Genomic DNA, 18,829 nt, shown 5'->3' with positions numbered 1-18,829 from the left:
AGAAGAATGAAGGCCAGCTTAGGCCCTTCCAGGAGGATTCCCCAATTCCAGGAGGAATTCACCAATGGGTGAAGAGAGTGAATCTTACAAAAAGTTATACCAGGTTGAGAAGGGCAAAGGGATGGTAACTCTCACTAGCTGTGTGACTCTGGGCAAGTCACTTAACCCCAATTGCCTCACAAAAAAAAAAAAGGAACACAAAGGAGAATTATGGAGAGTGAATATAGACATGAGTTAGATAATTGTGGTGCCTAGTGCAAATTGTCAGTCAGAGGTGTTTCCCTTTTGGGAATAAGGTGAAAGGGTTTAGTCCGGGGACAGTCAGTAACCCACTTCCCCATAAAGTAACCCTTCTGGTCACAAGCTGGGGAGACGTTTCTAGTGACTTATGCCTACTGGTCCTCACAGAAGGTGTTCAGTCATTGGTGGAAACTAGAAGGGCTAATACAGAAATGTCTGAGGGAAAACATGGGGGAGAATGAAATTTAACATATATTTATCACAGAATTATAGAATCAACATATTTAGAGTTAGAATGGCCTAGGGGTCATCTAGGCTAGTCTCCTCATTTTGCAAATCAGGAAACTGAAGCTAAAAGAGGTTAATTCACTTGCTGAAGGTCACACAGCTAATAAGTGGTAGAACTTACATTTGGACCCTGGTCCTCTAATTCCAAATCTAGGCTCCCTCCCACTTCACCATGTCTCAAGTACTCACTATGTACTGAGTCCTCTCCGGGCTGCTCTGATGCGGGGAGCAGAGATGAATGATGAAAGAATCCGCTCAAGTGCAGACAGGAACCCTTCGATGTGCCCAAGCTCCCAGACCTTATTGAGCTCATCTCCTGGGGTTGCCTGGACCTCACTTTAGAGGTTCCCACACTCCAAAATCAAAGGCTGTCCCCCAGTTCCTCCCAAACTTTTGGCCAAAAGGTCAAATGAATGTTTTATGAATCTTAGGTCAGGCATTTCTTTGGTCAAACCTGCCAAAACTTGCACTTCATAGATTCAGCCCAGGTTTACCTTCACACCCCCAGGATGCAGCAGAAGAGGACGGAGGAGATAACTCTAATAAGTTCTACCAAGCTGGAAAGGGCCCAACTATGGGCTTGGGTCATAGACTACATGCCTATCCTTGGAGAACCTGCAGCTAAATGACAAGAGGCTCATGACCTCAGAGATTGACTAGCAAGGGAGGAATTATTTTGGTCATGGCAATTCATGACATTGTATTAATGCTAATGACTACAATGATGATGACCTTTTATATTCATATAGCCCTTTAAGATTTATAAAAGTCTTTGCATACATTATTTCATTGGTTCCTCACTATAACTCTATGAAGTAAGGACTCTTACTATCCCCATTTTACAGATGAGGGAAGTGAGGCTCAGAAAGTGAAGCTTTAGAGAATTGCCTAGGGGTTCCACAGCTAGGAAGCGTCTAGAGTAAGATTTAAAGCCAGATCTTTCTGCCCTCTGATTCCAGCAGAATGACATATTGGCTGTGAAAATGACAGGGGGTGGGGAAGAGCCCCTAGAAATGGTTAGGTTGTTGAAGTTGGCTTCTGGCTTCTTCTGCCATGGTGTCTTTGTCCTATGCATCAAAGCAGGCAAGAGCTATCCATCTGCAAAATGCTTTCCATACTGAAATGTAGGGGAATTTGTCCAATCCTCTCGCCCCAGGCTAATTGCTCCTTTCTATTCCCACTAAAGTGACTCCTTTCTACCTTTCCAAACTTTTTACACCTTACCCCCTTCCACAAATTCTTTGATTCCGTGACACTGGCCTCTTTACTGTTCCCCGAACAAGATGGCCTATCTCTTAACTGAAATTTCACCGGCTGTTCCTCATACTTTCCTTCCTCATTTCTGTCTACTAGTTTGCCTGGCTTCTTTCCAATCCCAGCTGAAATCTCATCCTCTGCAGAAAGCTTTCCCCTTTACATCCAGTGACCCAGTGCTTAGTACCATACCTGGCACATAGTAGATGCTTAATAAATTCATTAATTTATTGACTGACTTTAATATTAGTGCCTTCCCCGTTATCTCTAATTTGTACTATATGTAGCAGCTAGGTGGTGCCATAGTGCACAGTGCCAGACCTGGAGTCAGACTTCTTCCTGAATTCAAATCTAGCCTCAGACACTTACTAGCTGTGTAACCCTCAGCGAGTCACTTAGCCTTGTTTGCCTCAGTTTCCTCATCTGTAAAATGAGCTAGAGAAGAAAATGGCAAACCACTCCAGTGTCCTTGACAGAAAACCCCAAATGAGGTCATGAAGAGTCAGACACAACTGAAAAATGGTATTGTTCGTATGTTATCCTTTCCATTAAAATGTAAGCTCCTTGAGGGTAGGGAGTGGGGTTTTTTGCCCTTTTTTCTATTTCCAGTGTTTACTGCAGTGCCCGGCATACAGTAGGCACTTAATTAATGCTTGTTGTCTAAGTGACTCTGGGGGAACATGCCTGACCTGACAGTCCTATCTGTGCCCCTAATTCTGGGCAAGGGACACACAGATTTTATATGCCAAGGGAAGAAACGATAGGTCTCCTACTGCTTTGCTCATTTCCTATAAACTCTGTGAGTTGAGATGTCCTACCATACAATGGGCTTCGATCAGGCAAGACCTCTGGATTTATAGTGGATAGCTACCTATGGGATTTGCCATTAACTTCTAGCCTCTTCAAACACTTCACCTCCCTGGTCTTAGAGCTCTAAGGCCAGAACTTTAGTTTCCTCTTCTAGAAAATAGAGAGACTGAAGGTAGTATGGTACAGCAAAAAAAAAAGAATAACAGGTTTGGAGTCACAGGACCTGGGTCCACATCCCACCTCTACTGCTTACAACTTGGACAAGTTACTTAACCCCTCTGGGCCTCAGTTTCCTCATCTGTAAAATGAGAAAGTTGGAGTAAATGGCCTCTCTGATTCCTTCAACTTTAGTTCTATGATCTTATAAATTAGATGACCTCTGAGGTCCCTTCCACCTCTAACATTCTACATAGTTAACTAGCATTTATATAGACCGTACTTTAAGGTCTACAAAGTGCTTTACAAATATTATTTCAGATGATCCTTAGGACAACCCTGTGAGATAGATATTTTTATTATCCTCATTTTATAGATGGGGAAACTGAGGCAGACAGGCTTGCCCAGTGTCACATAGCTAATATGTGTCTGAGCCTGGATTTGAACTCAGGTCTTCCTGATTCTAGATGCAGGGGCTCTATCTGCTATGCCAGCTAGCACCTCTTACTCTAGTTCCAAGATTCCATGGCTCTATATTCTATGGTCCCAAGATTCCATGACTCTATAATTTTATCATTTTCTTGTTTACTCTCTGTGTTTACATGCACATATATGTGTATATGTGCACATATATGTATCTTTAGAGAGAAAGAATGTGGGGGCAGCTAGGTGGCACAGTAGATAGAGCACCGGCCCTGAATTCAGGAGGACCTGAGTTCAAATCCGGCCTCAGACACATAACACTTAACTGGCTGTGTGACCCTGGGCAAGTCACTTAACCCCATTGCCTAGCCAAAAAAAAAAGAATGTTTAACTAGAGTATGACACACACATATACATTCATACATCAGGGAGCCGTAATTTCATCAGTGTAGATGCTCTCTGTCAAGAAAGATCACACAACTTGTCCCTAACTTAGTCAATAGTCTTTGATTTCTGCTTTGTCCAGCCTGATAAGCCTCTATAGATTGTACTAGGAAGACCCTGGGACAAAAAGCCCATCACTGCTGGGGTTGTACTGTAGTTCTTTCCAACTGGGTAGGAGCAGCTAGAGCTTGTAGTCCATTAATATTGCCTTCCAGAACTCCATACCTTAATAAGGCATAAAGAGGACTTGAGTGGGATAAGCCAGAGTCAGAGTTGATAAACATTTATTAAGTGCCTACCATGTGTCAGGCACTGGGCTAAGCACTGGGAATAAAAAGAAAGGCATAAGACGGACCTTGCCCTCAAGGAGATCACACTCTAACAGGGGAGACAACACATAAAAAGAAGTTGAAGTGGGAAGGAGTGACTAAGCTGGGGGGAGGCAGTCAGGCTGGGAAATTATCTGAGAAGGTGTGAGTTTCTGCATTGATTTCATCTTGGAGAATGGTGAGTTTCTGAAGAGGATGAAGTCCAAAAAAAGTAGCACGTGGGAGATGATGAAGAGAATTCCCTGGATGCCCTCTTTACATGGTAGAGGATGTGAGAGGAGCTCTCCAAGATCCAGTTTCCACCCTTTCCAATCAGAGGGAGGGAGGGAGGGGCCTCAGGGGCAGGAGCTACCCAGGAGGTGTGAGTTTCCTAGTTGATTTCATCTTGCAGAATGACAAGTTTTTGGAGATGAACAAGTTGGTGTAGTGAATATACAGCCAACTTTGAATCCAGGAAGACCCACGTTCAAGTCCCATCTTTGTCATGTTACTGGCTGTTGACTCAATACTGGCTGTGAGCAAGTCACTCAGTCAAAGCTCTCCTAAGACTCCAAGTTGTAGAGAAGATGGTACTTGTATTAATAGAGGGAGTTTCCTCCCTGAGAATTCCCCATACCAAAGAATGTACAAATCTCACTGGCACTCTAACATAGAGAAAGAGGTAGATATGAGATGTGCCATGGCATCATGGATAAAAGAGCTGCCCTTTGAGTTAGGGAGACCTGGGTACAAATCTGGTCTTTGATATATACTGGCTGTGTGACTCTGGGCCGGTCACCTAATCTCTCTTCACCCAGGCAATTACCCAGGCAATTCTCTAACAGGAGATTCTCTAATAGGAGTTGCAGCGAAAGGAGATTGGTAGAGGAATTCCACACTGGAAGCTCCCTACACTGGTAAAATCACTATATACATACATACACATATATATACACATATACACACATATACACATACACACACATACACGTGTGTGTAATGTGTGTGTGTATGATTCATGATTTTGCCACTGTGGGTGTTTCTTGTTTCAGAGGGAGGTCACACAGGTAGTATCAGAGTCCAGGTCCCCTGACTCCAGAACTAATTAATGCTCTTTCCAATTATACCACATTATCTCCACAATCAAATTGAGGTGACCGAAGAAACTGTATCACTCAGTGGCACTGAGGCCCTCTGAACTCAGGCTAGGCTGGACCTTAGAAGATAGAAACAGTCCTTCACTGGACTCTACTTGACACCCTTCCAGCCTAGTGTGACTTGCTAATATTTGTGTTATCAGAGTATAGACTTTGAAAAGCCAATGTAGCCTCCACAGCAAGGTAAAGTGCAAAAGGTAAATTTTAGAGCAGGCTTCACAGACTGTGTGACTAGGCTGTATGGAGAAAGAAGATTAGAATCCTAGAACGTGGAACTCTAACATTCCATGTTCTAGGCTTCCACATTCCATGTTCTGTGATTACACCATTCTAGCCCAATGCTCTGGGCTAGTGAGTAATTAAGAAATGTTTGTTCATAGAATCATAGAATTTAGAATGGAAAGGGCTCTTAGGGATCATTTAATTCAATGCTTTCATTTTGCAGATTAAAAAAAACCCAAAAAAACAAAAATTGAGGCCCAGAAAGGAGAAAGGACATGGCTAAGGTCTGATAGCTCTTAAGTGGCAGAGTTAGGTTTCCAGCCTGTGCCATTTCACTACAGCAAAGCCGAATTTAATTCAAGGTAGAAACTAGAAGCAGTAACTCTTGCTTCTTAAATGAGGTTGTGGGCCCGGTGCAAGGCTCCCTCCAAACTGACACTTCCCCCCCCCCCCACTTCTCATCCCCTGGCCCCAAGGTCTTGTAGCATGTCCCTCTCTCAGATAAGGGCTCAGCAGGCAGCTGGAATAACAAAGGCTTGTTCATCAGGGTGGGAGCTGCCCAGTATTGATGGCAAAAAAAGGCATCAGCATTTGTACTATAGTCTACTATGAGTTGACCTCCAGGCCACTGGAAGACAGGAAGCAGCATGACCAGATCTCTTGGGCAGACCTATACAATGAACAGAGCCATGCCGCCTCCAGTTCCTGACTCCTTTCTCCTGTCTCCCACTGCTCCTTCTCCCAGGGTTCTCAGGCTGTACAAAGCCTTTCCCAGGCCTGCCATCCATGGTGGTACCCCTAGATTCTAAAGTTCTCCTTTCTCTGCCCCATCAAAACTGCCATTCTTTCAGTGGGAAGATTTTGGTAAGGCTGCTGGTATAGTGGAAAGGGCTCTGGTCAAAAGACCTGAATTCAAGTTCTGACATTATTCTGACATTAACTTACCTATGTAACCCTGGGTAAGTCACTTAATCTGACTCTCAGTTTTGCCATCTATAAAATGGAGACAATACTACCTGTCTTACCTACCTCACAAGGATGTTAAGGAGATTGCCTATATTATTACCTTTTTACCACTATATTGCCATTAAAAGTGCTTTCACATCCTGTCATTCATTTGATCTTTACAGTAGTCCACTGAGAGATGCTGAGCAAGGGTTATCTAATTTTACAGAAAGGGAGACTGAGGCCTAGAGCCCATAAATGACTAATTCAACCCAACGAGCATTTATTAAATGCCTATTATGTTAGGCGTTGTGGATTTAAAAAACAGTCCTTTGCCTTTAATGAGCCTTCATGGGGTGGGGGTGGGGCATGCAGTAAAAGGACCATACAAAATAAATACAAAGTAATTCAGCAAAGGTCTCTTGCAGGAGGTAACTCTTGAGCTGTGCCTTAAAGGGATGTGGTCAAGAGGACAGCATTCTGGCATGAGAGACAAGCAGTGCAAAGGCACTGAGACTGGAGACAGGAGTGTCCTTGGAGAGGAAGAGGAAGAGGAAGAGGCTCAATTTGGGTAGAGCAAGGAGTGCAGGAAAGGGAACCACAGGTAATAAGACTGGACAGGTAGGTTGAAGCCAACTTGTAAACGGCCAAACAGAGGACTTTACGCGTGAGCCTAGAAGCCACAGAGAAACATTTGAGTACACCGAGTAGGAAGTGACATCATTCTGGGACAAAGTAGTCCATTTAGCTGAATGTAGACCATGTGAAAGGAGGAGTAACATAAAAAAGCATAAAATCTGCACAGGTAGGTTGAAGCCAGGTTGTGGTGGGCCTTGAATGTCAGGATGAGGAGTTCATATCGGAAATTGGGATCCACAGGTTTTTTAATAGAGGACTACTGAATTCTCGGGCAAGACCCGTGATATCAACAGGGCCTCCTTTTCTTCTTCTGCAAAATGAGGGGACTGGGTTTAGATGGCCCCCTAAAGTTCCCTCCAGCTCTAAATCTATGATCATATGTTGCTTTAGGAAAATTACAGTTCCCAGAGGATGAACTGCAAAGGGAGACAGCCAGTTAGGAGACTATTGTAATAATTAAGATTTCAAGGCCCGAGTTGGTTTAGGGTTGGGAGTGGGGAGGAGGGGCTAGGTGCAAGACTGTAGAGTTTGAAGATGTCACAGAACGCGGCAACTGATTTTTTATATGTGATGAGAGCAAGTCCCTTTCTTCCCACTCCGGACCGGTTTCTTCTTCTATAAAATTCGGTAGCTGATCCACCCTGTCCCTTCCATCCCTAATAGGTGTGATTCTAAAAGTCCTGACTGCCCTCTTAAATGCTTTTTATACTCTTGAAGACCAGTAGGATTTTATAGAAAGGTCCTCAGGCATGGGATGGAGAGGTTGCATCGCTTTGTCCGGGACATCCTTTGGGAAGGGAACTCGCTAGGGTGGCTGTGACCCTGACCACTGGCCAAAGAAGGAGGAAACAAAAGGAGAATAGAAAGAGAAAGGGGTAGGGAAAGGGAAGAGAAGGTTTGTGGATAATGGGGAGGACCGATCTGTCAGAGCGCTGACAGCTCCCGGCCACAGGGTGGTGTGGGCTGAGCAGAACTAGCCTGGGGGTCAACCGAGAGCGCGCCACCACTCGTGTTCTCAAAAGGTGGCAGCGGCTGGGACGTGGGGCACCAGCCCAGGACTTCGGCACTGAGCATGTGCAGGATGCCAGCTGGTAACAGCACGGGTGGGGCTGGTCCCGTGCGAGGCACAGCGAGGCCAGACGAACTAGTAACTGCGGGAGTACCTCAGCCAAGGCAGACTCGGTTTGCGAAGTCGCTCTTTCCCCCGCCTGCAGGACCTGTAGCGCCGCGGGTAGGACATTTGTGGGTGGGTGTGCCCGCGCCGGTTCCAGTGTGCACAAAACACGTGCGCGTTCGTGCGGTGCGCGCACCCGCCCGTAGGGAAGATGTGCACGTGCTTATGCGCGCTCCGCACCGGAGTGTAGTCGCGCCTTGTGCACGTCTGATTGGATGTGCTTGTGCACGCTTGTTTCTTACCCGCCCTCCGCCCTGTAAGTGCACGCCCATCCAGTTCTACTCGTGCTCGCGCGCGCGTGCACTCCCGCTCTATTGGGTTTGCATGGGGTTGCCTGTGTGCACCCCCCACGCCTCCAGGGCGGGCACGTGCACACATGAGCGTGCACTCGGCGCGGTATATTGCGTGTGCGCGTGCATGTGCTCCTAAATCCTTCCCCTCACGGGCCCCCCCCGCCCCCCAGCCCTCCACCGCCGCCGCGCCCCAGCGCACAGGGAGGAGGGAGGGGGAGAAGCTGGGGGGAGCCGCCGCGCGGCCGGTGACGCGGGCCCGGAGGTGGGGCCGCGCGCGGGGCTTTAACCCAGAGGCCCCTCCCCTTGCAAGTACATCACCGGAGCGGCCGGGGTTGAGCGAGGGAGGAGGGTGAGTGCAGCCGCCCCCACCGGGCTCTCCCTTGTCTCCGTGCGCCCTCGGCTCTGGCCGAGGCACGAGCCGCCGCCTTCTCTCTCCCCCAGCGCGGGCGAACCGCGGCCGTCGTGGTGTCCGGGCCCGGGCCCCCGTGCGTGCAGCCCAGCGCCGCCAGACCGGCCACGCCGGGGCTTTGTGCCGGGAGCGGGCGGGGCGGGGCGGACTCCGGCTTCCTCCCAGGCTCCGGCCTCTGGCAGCCAAGGGGACTCCTCCTCCCGGAGCAGACCGAGGCACTGCTGCCTCCCCGCCTTCTGTCTGTGTGTCTCTGTCTCTGTCTCTCTCCTTCTCTCCCTCTCTCTGTCTCCGCCCCTACGCCCCTCGGGTCTCATGGCTTTGTGTTTGGACCTCTTGAAGCAATGTGAGTGGAAGCAATTTTGTGGTTTTTTTGCCCCCCCGCGCCGGCATGAGGGGCCGAGTCCGGCCCCGGGGGCTCGGCCCGGCTCGGCTCTATTCGGCTCGGCTTGGCTCGGCTCGGCTTCTCTGGCTGGCCCCGGAGGGAATGCTCGAAGGCTCGTTAACAAAGCGGGGCTGGGGGCCCACGCCCTGGGAATGGGGGAGGGGGCTGCCGCTTTGTGCGCTGGGGCGCGCTGGGGGGAGGGCCCCCGGCCTGGCGGGGGGCTGCTGCCTGAGTTCCCCTGGAGAGGGACGGGAACGGAGTGAGTGGACTCTGCTTGCCTGGCCTGGGCCAACCCGACTCTGTGCTGCTGTGGACTCTGCGCTATTTTAACCTGCCTGGGCTATTTCAGATCCCCACAGGATGTGAGCTCAGCTCCCGTTTATTTCTGGGAGCCTGGCTTTGGGGTGGGGAAAGGGGAGATGCCGGTTTCCCAGCTTGAGTTGGCCTCTACTAGCCCCTGGAGCCCTGGACAGGTTCTGTGAACTGGTGTTTTTGAGGACAAACTTTTCAGGGGCCTCCCCGCCTTCCACGGGACTTTCTTAGGACCCTGACTCCAGCCAGTTTGTCACCACCGTTGTACCATCTCCTTCCCATTAAGGGATAAAGATTCAGAACATCTCAGCTATTTAGGGATAAAGGAGAATTAATCTCAATGTGACATTACGGAGATTCTCCCTGGTGGTAGTTGGGAGGGGGAGAATAAGGGAAGAGAAGCTGTCTGTCCTTAGAAAATGCAGTTGGCATCTATTGTGCATTCAGTTTATAATGATGGGTAATTAAGCTGGGCATGTAATGATAGGCGGTGCGCGCCATTGGGAAGGGCTGTTGAAATACTCTGTTGTATTTTCCATCCTCTCATATTAGGACCTCCTCCCTCCCTCACCCTTCCCTTCTCTTCTCTTTTAACCTCCTTTGGTTGCCTCCAGCCTCCTCCTCCTTTTTTTGTTTTGGCCTGTTGTTCTAGCTGACAGCCTGTTCCTGAGAGGGAGTGACTCAGTGTACCCAGAGTTGAGCCCTGCCCTGTCCACCCCCTTCTCTGGGTGACACAGCCCCAAGCAGCAAAAGGACCTCCCTCCTCAACCCCCAGTTCCTTCCCATCAGTCTCACAAGGGAACAAAGACCCAGAAACAGAACAAAATTCTCAATAGAGGGAGGAGATTGCTTGGAAAACCTCAGAGCCAGAAGGAGACTTGAGGATCATTAACTCCAACCCCTTCATTTTACAGATGAGGAAACCAAAGCCCTAAGAGGGGACTAGGCCTTCTTCTAGGACATAATGTCAGTTCAGGGGCAGGGGGATAACAAGCATTTATATAGCACCTAATAAATGCCAAGCTATGTATCTCATTTGAGCCTTCCCTCATTTTGGCAGGGCTAAAACTAGAAACTAGTCAGTCTAAACATGAGATACAAGTGGTGTAGTGGAAAGAGAACCCCAGCTTGGGAATGAGAAGACATGGTTCAAATAGGGTTTGTGACACTGATTTGCTACATGACCCTGACTGAGTAAGGCACTTTTCCTCTCTGAAAGGACTCCACTCACTTCTTTAAAATGGGGCTAATAAAAGCTGCCTTTCGAAACACGGAGCTGATAGGAGGGCAAGCTGTGCTGGTGAATGGGAAGTGACTATGTTTAATAGAAATCCATCCTCCGGAGTTGGAGCAGTAATACCCTCTACAACATCCCTCAGATTGGTCATCCAGCCTCGAATTTTGGCAGGTGACAAGATGCTCACTATCTCCACTGGCCCCAAAGTCACTTTGAGATGGCTTTCTTCTTTCACATCTGTCTTTTGTTAGTTGATTGTTATTAAGTGAATATAATAAGGGAGGAAGGGAACTGGGTGACCTTTTGGTGGTTCCTTACCTATGACAATCTTGCAGATTCAGGGAGAAAGGCAGCCGAAGGGTAACCACTGCTCTTTTTTCCATGGCACCTGACTGCTTACAAAGCACTTGTCACAAGGACTGTGCAGGTTGGGGAATTTGAGGTCCAGAGAAGGAAAGACTTGCCAGTCATACATCCTGTCAGGACTTGAATCCAAGTAACCTTGATGACCTGTCTATGCCCTTGTATCACTTAACACTCTCTGTGCCCCTGTGTTACTCGACTTTCCTGGACCTCTGTTCCTCCGTCTGTAAAGTCTGGGAGTTGGACTGATTGGCCTTAGAGGTTTCTTTCCAGCTCTAGACTCGTGATTGATCCTACCTGTGACCTAGTTCAGAGGCACCTGCAGTTGTCATGCTTAGAAGGGGCGTTGATGGATTGGCTTTTAGGGGTAAGGGAGAAAGCTTAGAGAAGCCTGGATAGTGTGCCTCCCCCACACCCTCTTCTCCCATAGGCCAGAGGTAGATATTAGGCAGAAGTGGGGGTAGGGGGGGCACTTAGGTGGGTGCCTTTATGGACTGAATATATGAGTCTGCCTTGGCTGCCTGAGGTTCCCTTCCTCAAAAAAAAAAAAAGCCAGATTTCCAAATGTCCATTGTGATAAGAAAGTTGGATAGCAGGAGAAGGAACACAATCTTCACCTTAGACTGGGAAGGTTAAGAATCTGGACCCAGTGTGAAGCTACCTGGATCCTAGGATTTAGTTGTAAATTCCTATCCAGACCAACCTCTTTGGGTTGGGGAGGGGGAATAGGGTGGGGTGGGGTGGGGTGCAGTGCGGATCGCAGCCTGTCAAAAACCAGAAATCCCAATCTTTGACTGCCTCTGTGCTCTGCACTGATCAGATCATGTCTCAAGTATGGTATCCCATTCTGGACACTGCATTTTAGAGCAAGGACGTGGATAACCTGGAGAATGACCAGAATAGTGTAGGGCCTTGAGTCCACCTCACATGAAGGTCAGTTAATGGGACTAGGAACGTTTAGCTTGTGGAAGAGAAGGAAGCAAGGGAAGAGCTGGGGGATGGGGCACCGGAAAGCTTGTCTTCAAGTACTTAAAAGGCTATTATGATATTTTGTTTGGCTGAAGTGGGTAGAACTTGGGGGAGGCAAATGTAGGCTTAAGGTCAGCAAATACTTCCTGTGAGACCCGTACAAAGAAGACTGTGTGGACTTCCCTTGGGTGAGTTGGGGAGAACCCTCCCCCTCCCTCTGGAAGTCTTGAAGCTGAACCTGGACGCGTTGTCTTAGAAATTCTTTTTCTCTCGGGGATGGGTTGGACTAGCTGCCAGGGAGGTCCCTTCCAGTTCTTAAATTCTGTGAGTCACCGTCTGAATTCTCACTGGGGAGAGCCAGGGCTGGGATTAGTCTTCAGATAGGACCAGATAGGCTGGGGTCAGGTCTCTCTCATCCCCCTCAGAGCCAGCTCCCTGAACTCCACAGAATCCTAAGGCTGGGTGCAGAGAGAGAATCAAGGTCTGTACCCTGGGCAGATCTCGGGCATCTGGGCAGATGAGGGTACTTGCGACCAGATAAGGGACAGGACCTGTTTGAGGTCACACAGTGGGTGGTGCCAGAGTTAGGACTGGAAGCCAGGCCTCCTGATTCCTTTCTACTTCAATGCACCTCACAGAGGTCAGAGGTGAAGTAACAAGGGCGAAGACACTTAGCTGGTGTCAGAGCTAGGATGAGAAACCAGATGTGGTATCCTGTGGTATCCAGTCTGTACATAAGCTTATCAAATAGGCAGGTTTTTTTTTCTCAGCCCAGCCTTTGCAGGAAAGGGGGAGCTATGACTTGTCCTAGATGTAGGGGAAGGGGAAGTGAACAAAGCAGAGGAATCTCCCCAAACCAAATGTTCTAAGACTTACTCTTTGTCGAACAGCTGGGGAGATTAAAAAAAATTTAGATGAATCATGATCTTTGCCCACAAGGATTTTACCATCTAGTAAGGGACTGCAGCAAATAACTTGAACATGCATTTTTATTTAAATGCATTCAAGAAGTGGAAAGCAAAGTGTTATATGAGGTCTGTAGCAGAAGGTCCCCCAGGAGATTAGGACACTTGAGTGGTGCTTTTTAAGGAGGAGGAGAAGGGAAGACCTTCCAGAAATGGGAAACCATCTGGGCAGAGGCACAAAGGTGGAACTGCAGGGCGTGTTCAGGAGAGACAGATACGAGTTTAGTTTTGTGGCAGCATGTGAATCAAGGGGAGGAATATGAGAGAAGGTCAGAAAAGTAAGCTGTGACTTGCATATAGGGAGCATTTAATGTGTGCTTGATAGCACCCGATTACAAAGAGTCTTTGGTTCGAAAGCAAAGGAATTCGAATTTTTCTTAGACAGTTGTGTCTCCCTGAAGATTTAAAACCTGTTGTTGGAAAAAAGTGACAGAGGTCTGAGTGGAACAGGGATCCAGCCTCCTCCCTGGCATTGAGCAGGCCTTTACCCGGCTCATGTATCTACTGAATGTTTGGTCACTTTTGGAGGGGGAGAGGAAAGCAGGTTCCAAAGTTGGAGAAGTGATTCTAGGAAATCTAGAGAGAGAAATCCGGTTGTCATCATGGAAAGAACGCTGACAATAGAGTCAGGCTCTAGAGTCAGGGCCCTGCCTCAGACACTAACCTATGTGGTCTTGGGCAAATAATTTATTCTCTTTCCCCACCCCCCACCTCAGTTTCCTCACCTGTAAAATGAAGAGGTTGGCCTAAGTGGCTTGCTCTAGATCAGTACACTCTTGGAATGAGCTCATACTGGAGTCTAATAGTCAAAAGTTAGATATGTACTTCAGAATTTTTTTTTTCTTGACACTTCTGCTTTAATTGTATGTTAACTGTCGGATCTCGAAGAAATCTGGAAAAGCAGCCTCATGTGGTACATCTTTCTGGTATGAACTTTTTTCAGTTCTGCACCACGTGGTAAAGGGTTGTAGACACACGAAGAAAGTAGAACCTAAATCGGCAGACCATAATCTGCTGACCCTCTACAGACCCCTGAACTGGAAGTCAGGAGTCCTGAGTTGCAGTCCTGTTTCTTCTCACTAACTTGCTGTGTGACCTTGGTCAAGTTTCTGGCCCTCTCTGACCCTTACATCCCTTCTAACTCTGGCCTTCTCTGAGGTTATGTGCCCTGCTCTGGAGTATACTGGACATGCTAAGTGCTGTTGCTGCTCATTTATCCACATCAGAAAAAAATCCTTCTTTTTTCTCCAGCCTCTTCCTGTAATAGCAGGGAATGCCTGCAGCTATCTCATTCATAAGATGCCAGAGGGTTCTTATGATTCCCTTGATAATACAGATGAGGGAATGGAGATCAGTCAGTCAACACACATTTATTAATCACTTACTGTGTGCCAGGTATTGTGCTTGGTGCTAATAGCGGTGGGGAGCCTTCGGCCCGGAGGCCACATGTGGCCCTTTGGTCCTCAGGGGGCAGCCTTTTGACTGAGTCCAAGTTCTACAGACCAAATCCTTTTATTAAGGGGATTCGTTCTATGAAGTTTGACTCACACTTGAGGACCTAGAGGGCCACATGTGGCCTTAAGGCCAAAGATTCCCCACCACTTTATAATAAGGATTCATAGACAAAGACACAAAAATGAAGCAATACCTGCTCGCTTTACATTATATCTGGGGAAACAACATGTGATAAAATAGTGTATAGAGAGTGTATATGAAATAAGTACAAGGTAATTTGGGGAGGTTGGGCACTAGGATCTGAGAGGACTGATCAGGAAAGGCTTCCTGGGGGGCAGCTAGGTGGAGCAGTGGATAGAGCACCGACCCTGAATTCAGGAGTACCTGAGTTCAAATCTGGCCTCAGACACTTAACACACTTACTACCTGTGTGACCCTGGGCAAGTCACTTCACCCTGTTTGCCTCAGTTTCCTCATCTGTAAAATGAGCTGGAAAAGGAAATGGCAAATCACTCCAGTATCTTTGCCAAGAAAACCCCAAACAAAGAGTCAGACATGATTGTAAATGACTGAACAACAAAAGCTGAGTTCGAGCACTTAAATGTAGGGTCTCCTTTTGCTGTAGAAACTATGATCAGCTTAATTCAGTTGACAGACTTTGTTTAGTGTGAACACACTTGTAAAGCAGGCAACCCCTCTGGCTTTCCAGCTCTGTGCTAGGCCCCACTGGGAGGGAGGAGATCTGCTCCCTGCTGTCCAGGACTGTCTGGTTCAGCTGGGGCAACCAGACTTATAATTAAAAATCTCAGGGAGACAGACTGTGATTGAATACCGAAAGGAATACTACAGGGGTTAGTGCCGGAGGCCTCTGAAGATACAGAGTTTATATGAAACACTATTCCTGCCCTCTGAAAACTCATAGCCTTGAAAGGGAGTAAGATGCAAAGTGGTAAACAAAATACACGGAATTATTTGAATAAGCACATTAGGAAGGTATAAAAGCATTACAAAAATAAAAGACTCACAGACCCAAGAGTTGGAACAGACCAAAGCATCCTCTCATTTTTATAGATGAAGAGGCTGCAGCTTAGGGAAATGACCAGGGGAGGATTTATGGAGGGGGTGGCATTTGAATTGGACTTAAGAATGGGTCAGAACTCAGTAAGCAAAGGTAGAGTAGGGCATTCTAGGCATGAGGAACAGTGTAAGCAAAAGCCAATAGTGAGTAACTTCATAGCGCAGGGGTGGGAGAGTGACAGTAGAATCCTAGATTGAGAACTGGAAGGGACCTTGGGGCTGTTCAGTCTGTCCCTACCCCTCATTTTAGAGGTGAGGAAACGGGCCCAGAGAAGTTGAGCAACTTGCCTGTGGTCGGACAGGTAGTTATTATCTTGCTGTCTCTGTGTTTAGCACTCTCTCCATTATACCATTCTGCCTCCCTCCATTTCCAGGTTGACTAAAGCATAGCAGCTTGTAGTCTAATCATTTTCAGCAGAAGCTGGGGCTGCCTCCCAAGTGTAGCAAGTCTTTGCATTGCCCCATATCATCTCATCTGGCTTCCCAGCAATCAGGAGCTCCTCTGAAGCTCCTGCCGCTGTTCCCGTTTTCAGCTTCTGGGGTCAGTCATGGGCCCTGAGCATCTCTGGCATCGCTAAGGGAAACATGATCTCGCTTGCAGCTGTGCCGGGGAGTTGCCCAGGCTCCCTCCCAGCTTCCAGGAAGTGCTCATGACCAGCTGGCTGGGCTGGGCCTGGCCTTAGCTTCTTCTTAGACTTCAGCTGCTAGAGGCTCCCAATGACCCCATCTGACCTTTTGAAACTTGACAGTGGGCAAAGTCTGGGGTCTTTTCTGGGTGGTGCCTTTTCAAGGATACTGGGGAAAGTTCAGGGACCATATACCCCACTATTGGTAGAAGGTAGGACTCTATTCAGCAAGCGTATGCCCGTTGCTGACTGTGTAGAGAGGGCTCGGCATGGGATAGTATTTGGGGAAGAAATGCTTTATCAGCCCCAGTCCAGCACTCAGAGAACTCAATTTAAAGGGACTGTTTGCAGGAACTGTATTTAGCAGGCACAGAACACAAATCACTAGTGATGGTAGGCTGTGAAAGTATGATGGAGAGCTTGGCACACCAGGGAGGGGATGATTGGGGAAGGCTCCTCTAAAGAGGTTGCATTTCCTAGGTTCCAAAGGTAGGGGGCAGTATGATGAAGGGAAGGAGCGCTGACTCTGGAGTGGGAAGATCTGAGTTCAGATTTGTAGGACCTGTGCTACTTACTTCCCTATATGGCCTAGGACAAGTCACTTCCATTTCTGGGCCTCTGTTTCCTCCTCTAAAATGAGAGCCTAGATCAGTGGCTCTTAACCTGGGGTTTGTATACTTTTAAAAAATATTTGGATAAATATTTAAATATAATTGGATTCCTTTGTAATGCTATGCATCTTATTTTCTGCATTTAAAACATCATTCTAGGAAGGCTTCACCAGACTGACAAAAGGGTCCATGAAACAAAAGAGCTTTAAGAACTCCTCATCCAAGCCTACCATCTCTAACTCTCCCATGTTTACAGATGAGAAGGCTGTAGCTTTAGTGAAGTGACTTGGCCACTGTCAAACATGTACTAAGTACTGGAGGCAGGATTGGAACCCACATCATCTAACTTCATACCCAGTGTGTTCTTCCTTTGTACTATTAGACCAGGCTTGGACTTAGAAGGAGGCTTTGGAAGTAGAAGGAAAGGGGGATAAAAAGGGAAGGGCAAAGAGATGAATCACTGGCCAGATTCTCCATGTTGAACAACTTTTCAAAACAATGACTACTGGCTTTGCTAACTGCTTGCTATTTAGCTTTGGGCAAGTCACTTGCTTCTTTAGGCCTCAATTTCCTTTTTTGTAAAATGAGGGTGTTGAAGTAATTAATCTCTTAAGATATTTTCCACCTCTTTCATGCTATGTCATAAGATGTTAAATCCAGAAGGGAAATTAACATCAGATCAGGCCAGCTCCTTTATTAAATCAGGGGAAACAGGCCCTGAGTGTCCTAAAAGGGTCAGAATTATGAGCCATAATTTACTTGGTCCTCGAAACTCAGGTTTGCAAGGGGCCTCAGAGGGCATCTCATGCAATTCATGCCTAAGTAGGAATTCCCTCTGCAACATCCCTGACAAAGGATTACTCAGCCTCAGCTTAAATATCTTTGCTGAAACAGGACTCTTACCCAAGTTGCCCAGGCCCTCTGCCATCAGCATTCCATGCTGCCTTTCTGGCCTTCTCTCACCGTCCCCTCCTGCTCTGGCCAGTCACCTAAATGAACCATCCGGTGCTGAGCTTCCCTACCCCAGGCATGTTGTCACTGGATAGGGGTTTTAAAAGCAGGGGATGACTCTTCTGTGAGTAACTCCTGGCTCCGCCAGCCTTCTGAAGCCTGGAGGCAAAGAGTCTGTGATCTTGGCCTTTCCAGGGCTAGCCAGTGGTCAGTTAGAAGTGTGATTTCAGGTGCCACAACCATGAGCACCACTTTCTGTATTTTTTGGGGGGAGGAGATTGTTTTTATGTCATTTCTGAATGTATCCCTCCCCTCTCTAGAGTAGTCCTTCTTAAGAAGGAATGAAGAAGAAAGGGGGAAAAGGTAGTTTAATAAAACTAACCAACATACCAATTGAATCCTGACAGCATATGCAATGTTCCACAGCCATAGCCCCCCACCTTTACAGAGAAGTATATCTTCTTGACTCCTAGGCCAGACTTAGACATTACACTTTGGAGTAGGAGGAAGGTGTTCTTTGCATTTACATTTTTGCAGTCTGTGTAAAATTGTTTCCCAGGTTTTGCTTATTTCACTTTGCATCAGTTTATAAAGGTCTTCCATTTTCTATATTCTTTGTATCTGTTGTTCTTATAGTGAAATAATATTCACTTATGTTTCAGTACCAAAGTCTGTTTAGTCATTCCCCAGTCAAAGAGCATCTACTTTGTTTCTAGTTCCTTGCCCCTACAAAAATCAACGACCCTGGTTTTCAAGGTAAAGGCGGAGACTGCGCCTGTAAAATAGCCCCATTATAGAACAGCTCATGTTTCTAAGAGCTTTATGCTTATGTAATCTCATTTGATCCTCACAGCAGCTTCCCAGCAGGCAGGTAGTTTTAGCCCCCATTTATAGATGAGAAAACTGAGCCCCAGAAAGGGGTAATGACTTACCAGTGGGCACTCAGCTAAGAAAAGGAGGAGCCAAGGACTTAGAGGTCTTCTCCAGGTCTTCTGACTTCTCAGACCAGTGCTTAGACCAGGTTGTCTCTGTTTATTGTGCAGTCCCTGCCTTGGGGAACCTGAAACTACTCCATTACAAAGTATCAGATCACATAGAATCAAGCTCCCTATGTATCAG

The 18,829-nt window shown here is 47.3% G+C and overlaps 1 protein-coding gene across 3 annotated transcripts in view; it reads left to right on the top strand.

Moving 5' to 3' along the window:
* The window catches only part of DLGAP4 (DLG associated protein 4), a 233,345-nt gene that overhangs the window by 160,324 nt on the left and 54,192 nt on the right, over positions 1 to 18,829 (top strand). Inside the window, exon 1 of one of the 3 annotated variants that reach the window (XM_020998626.2) lies at positions 8,709 to 9,105. The exons of the other annotated variants lie outside the window; for them this stretch is intronic. Coding sequence (XP_020854285.1) covers positions 9,075 to 9,105 — 31 coding nt within the window. The 5' untranslated portion in view covers positions 8,709 to 9,074. Of the gene's footprint in view, positions 1 to 8,708; positions 9,106 to 18,829 lie in introns of those variants that run through there. 3 annotated transcript variants of the gene reach the window in all.

Source organism: Phascolarctos cinereus, unplaced genomic scaffold (genome assembly GCF_003287225.1).
Source record: "Phascolarctos cinereus isolate Bilbo 61053 unplaced genomic scaffold, phaCin_HiC Scaffold_2;HRSCAF=192, whole genome shotgun sequence".
Lineage (NCBI taxonomy): Eukaryota > Metazoa > Chordata > Mammalia > Diprotodontia > Phascolarctidae > Phascolarctos > Phascolarctos cinereus.
The sequence above is the reverse complement of the archived record's forward strand: the minus strand, read 5'-3'. Positions and strand labels throughout refer to the sequence as shown.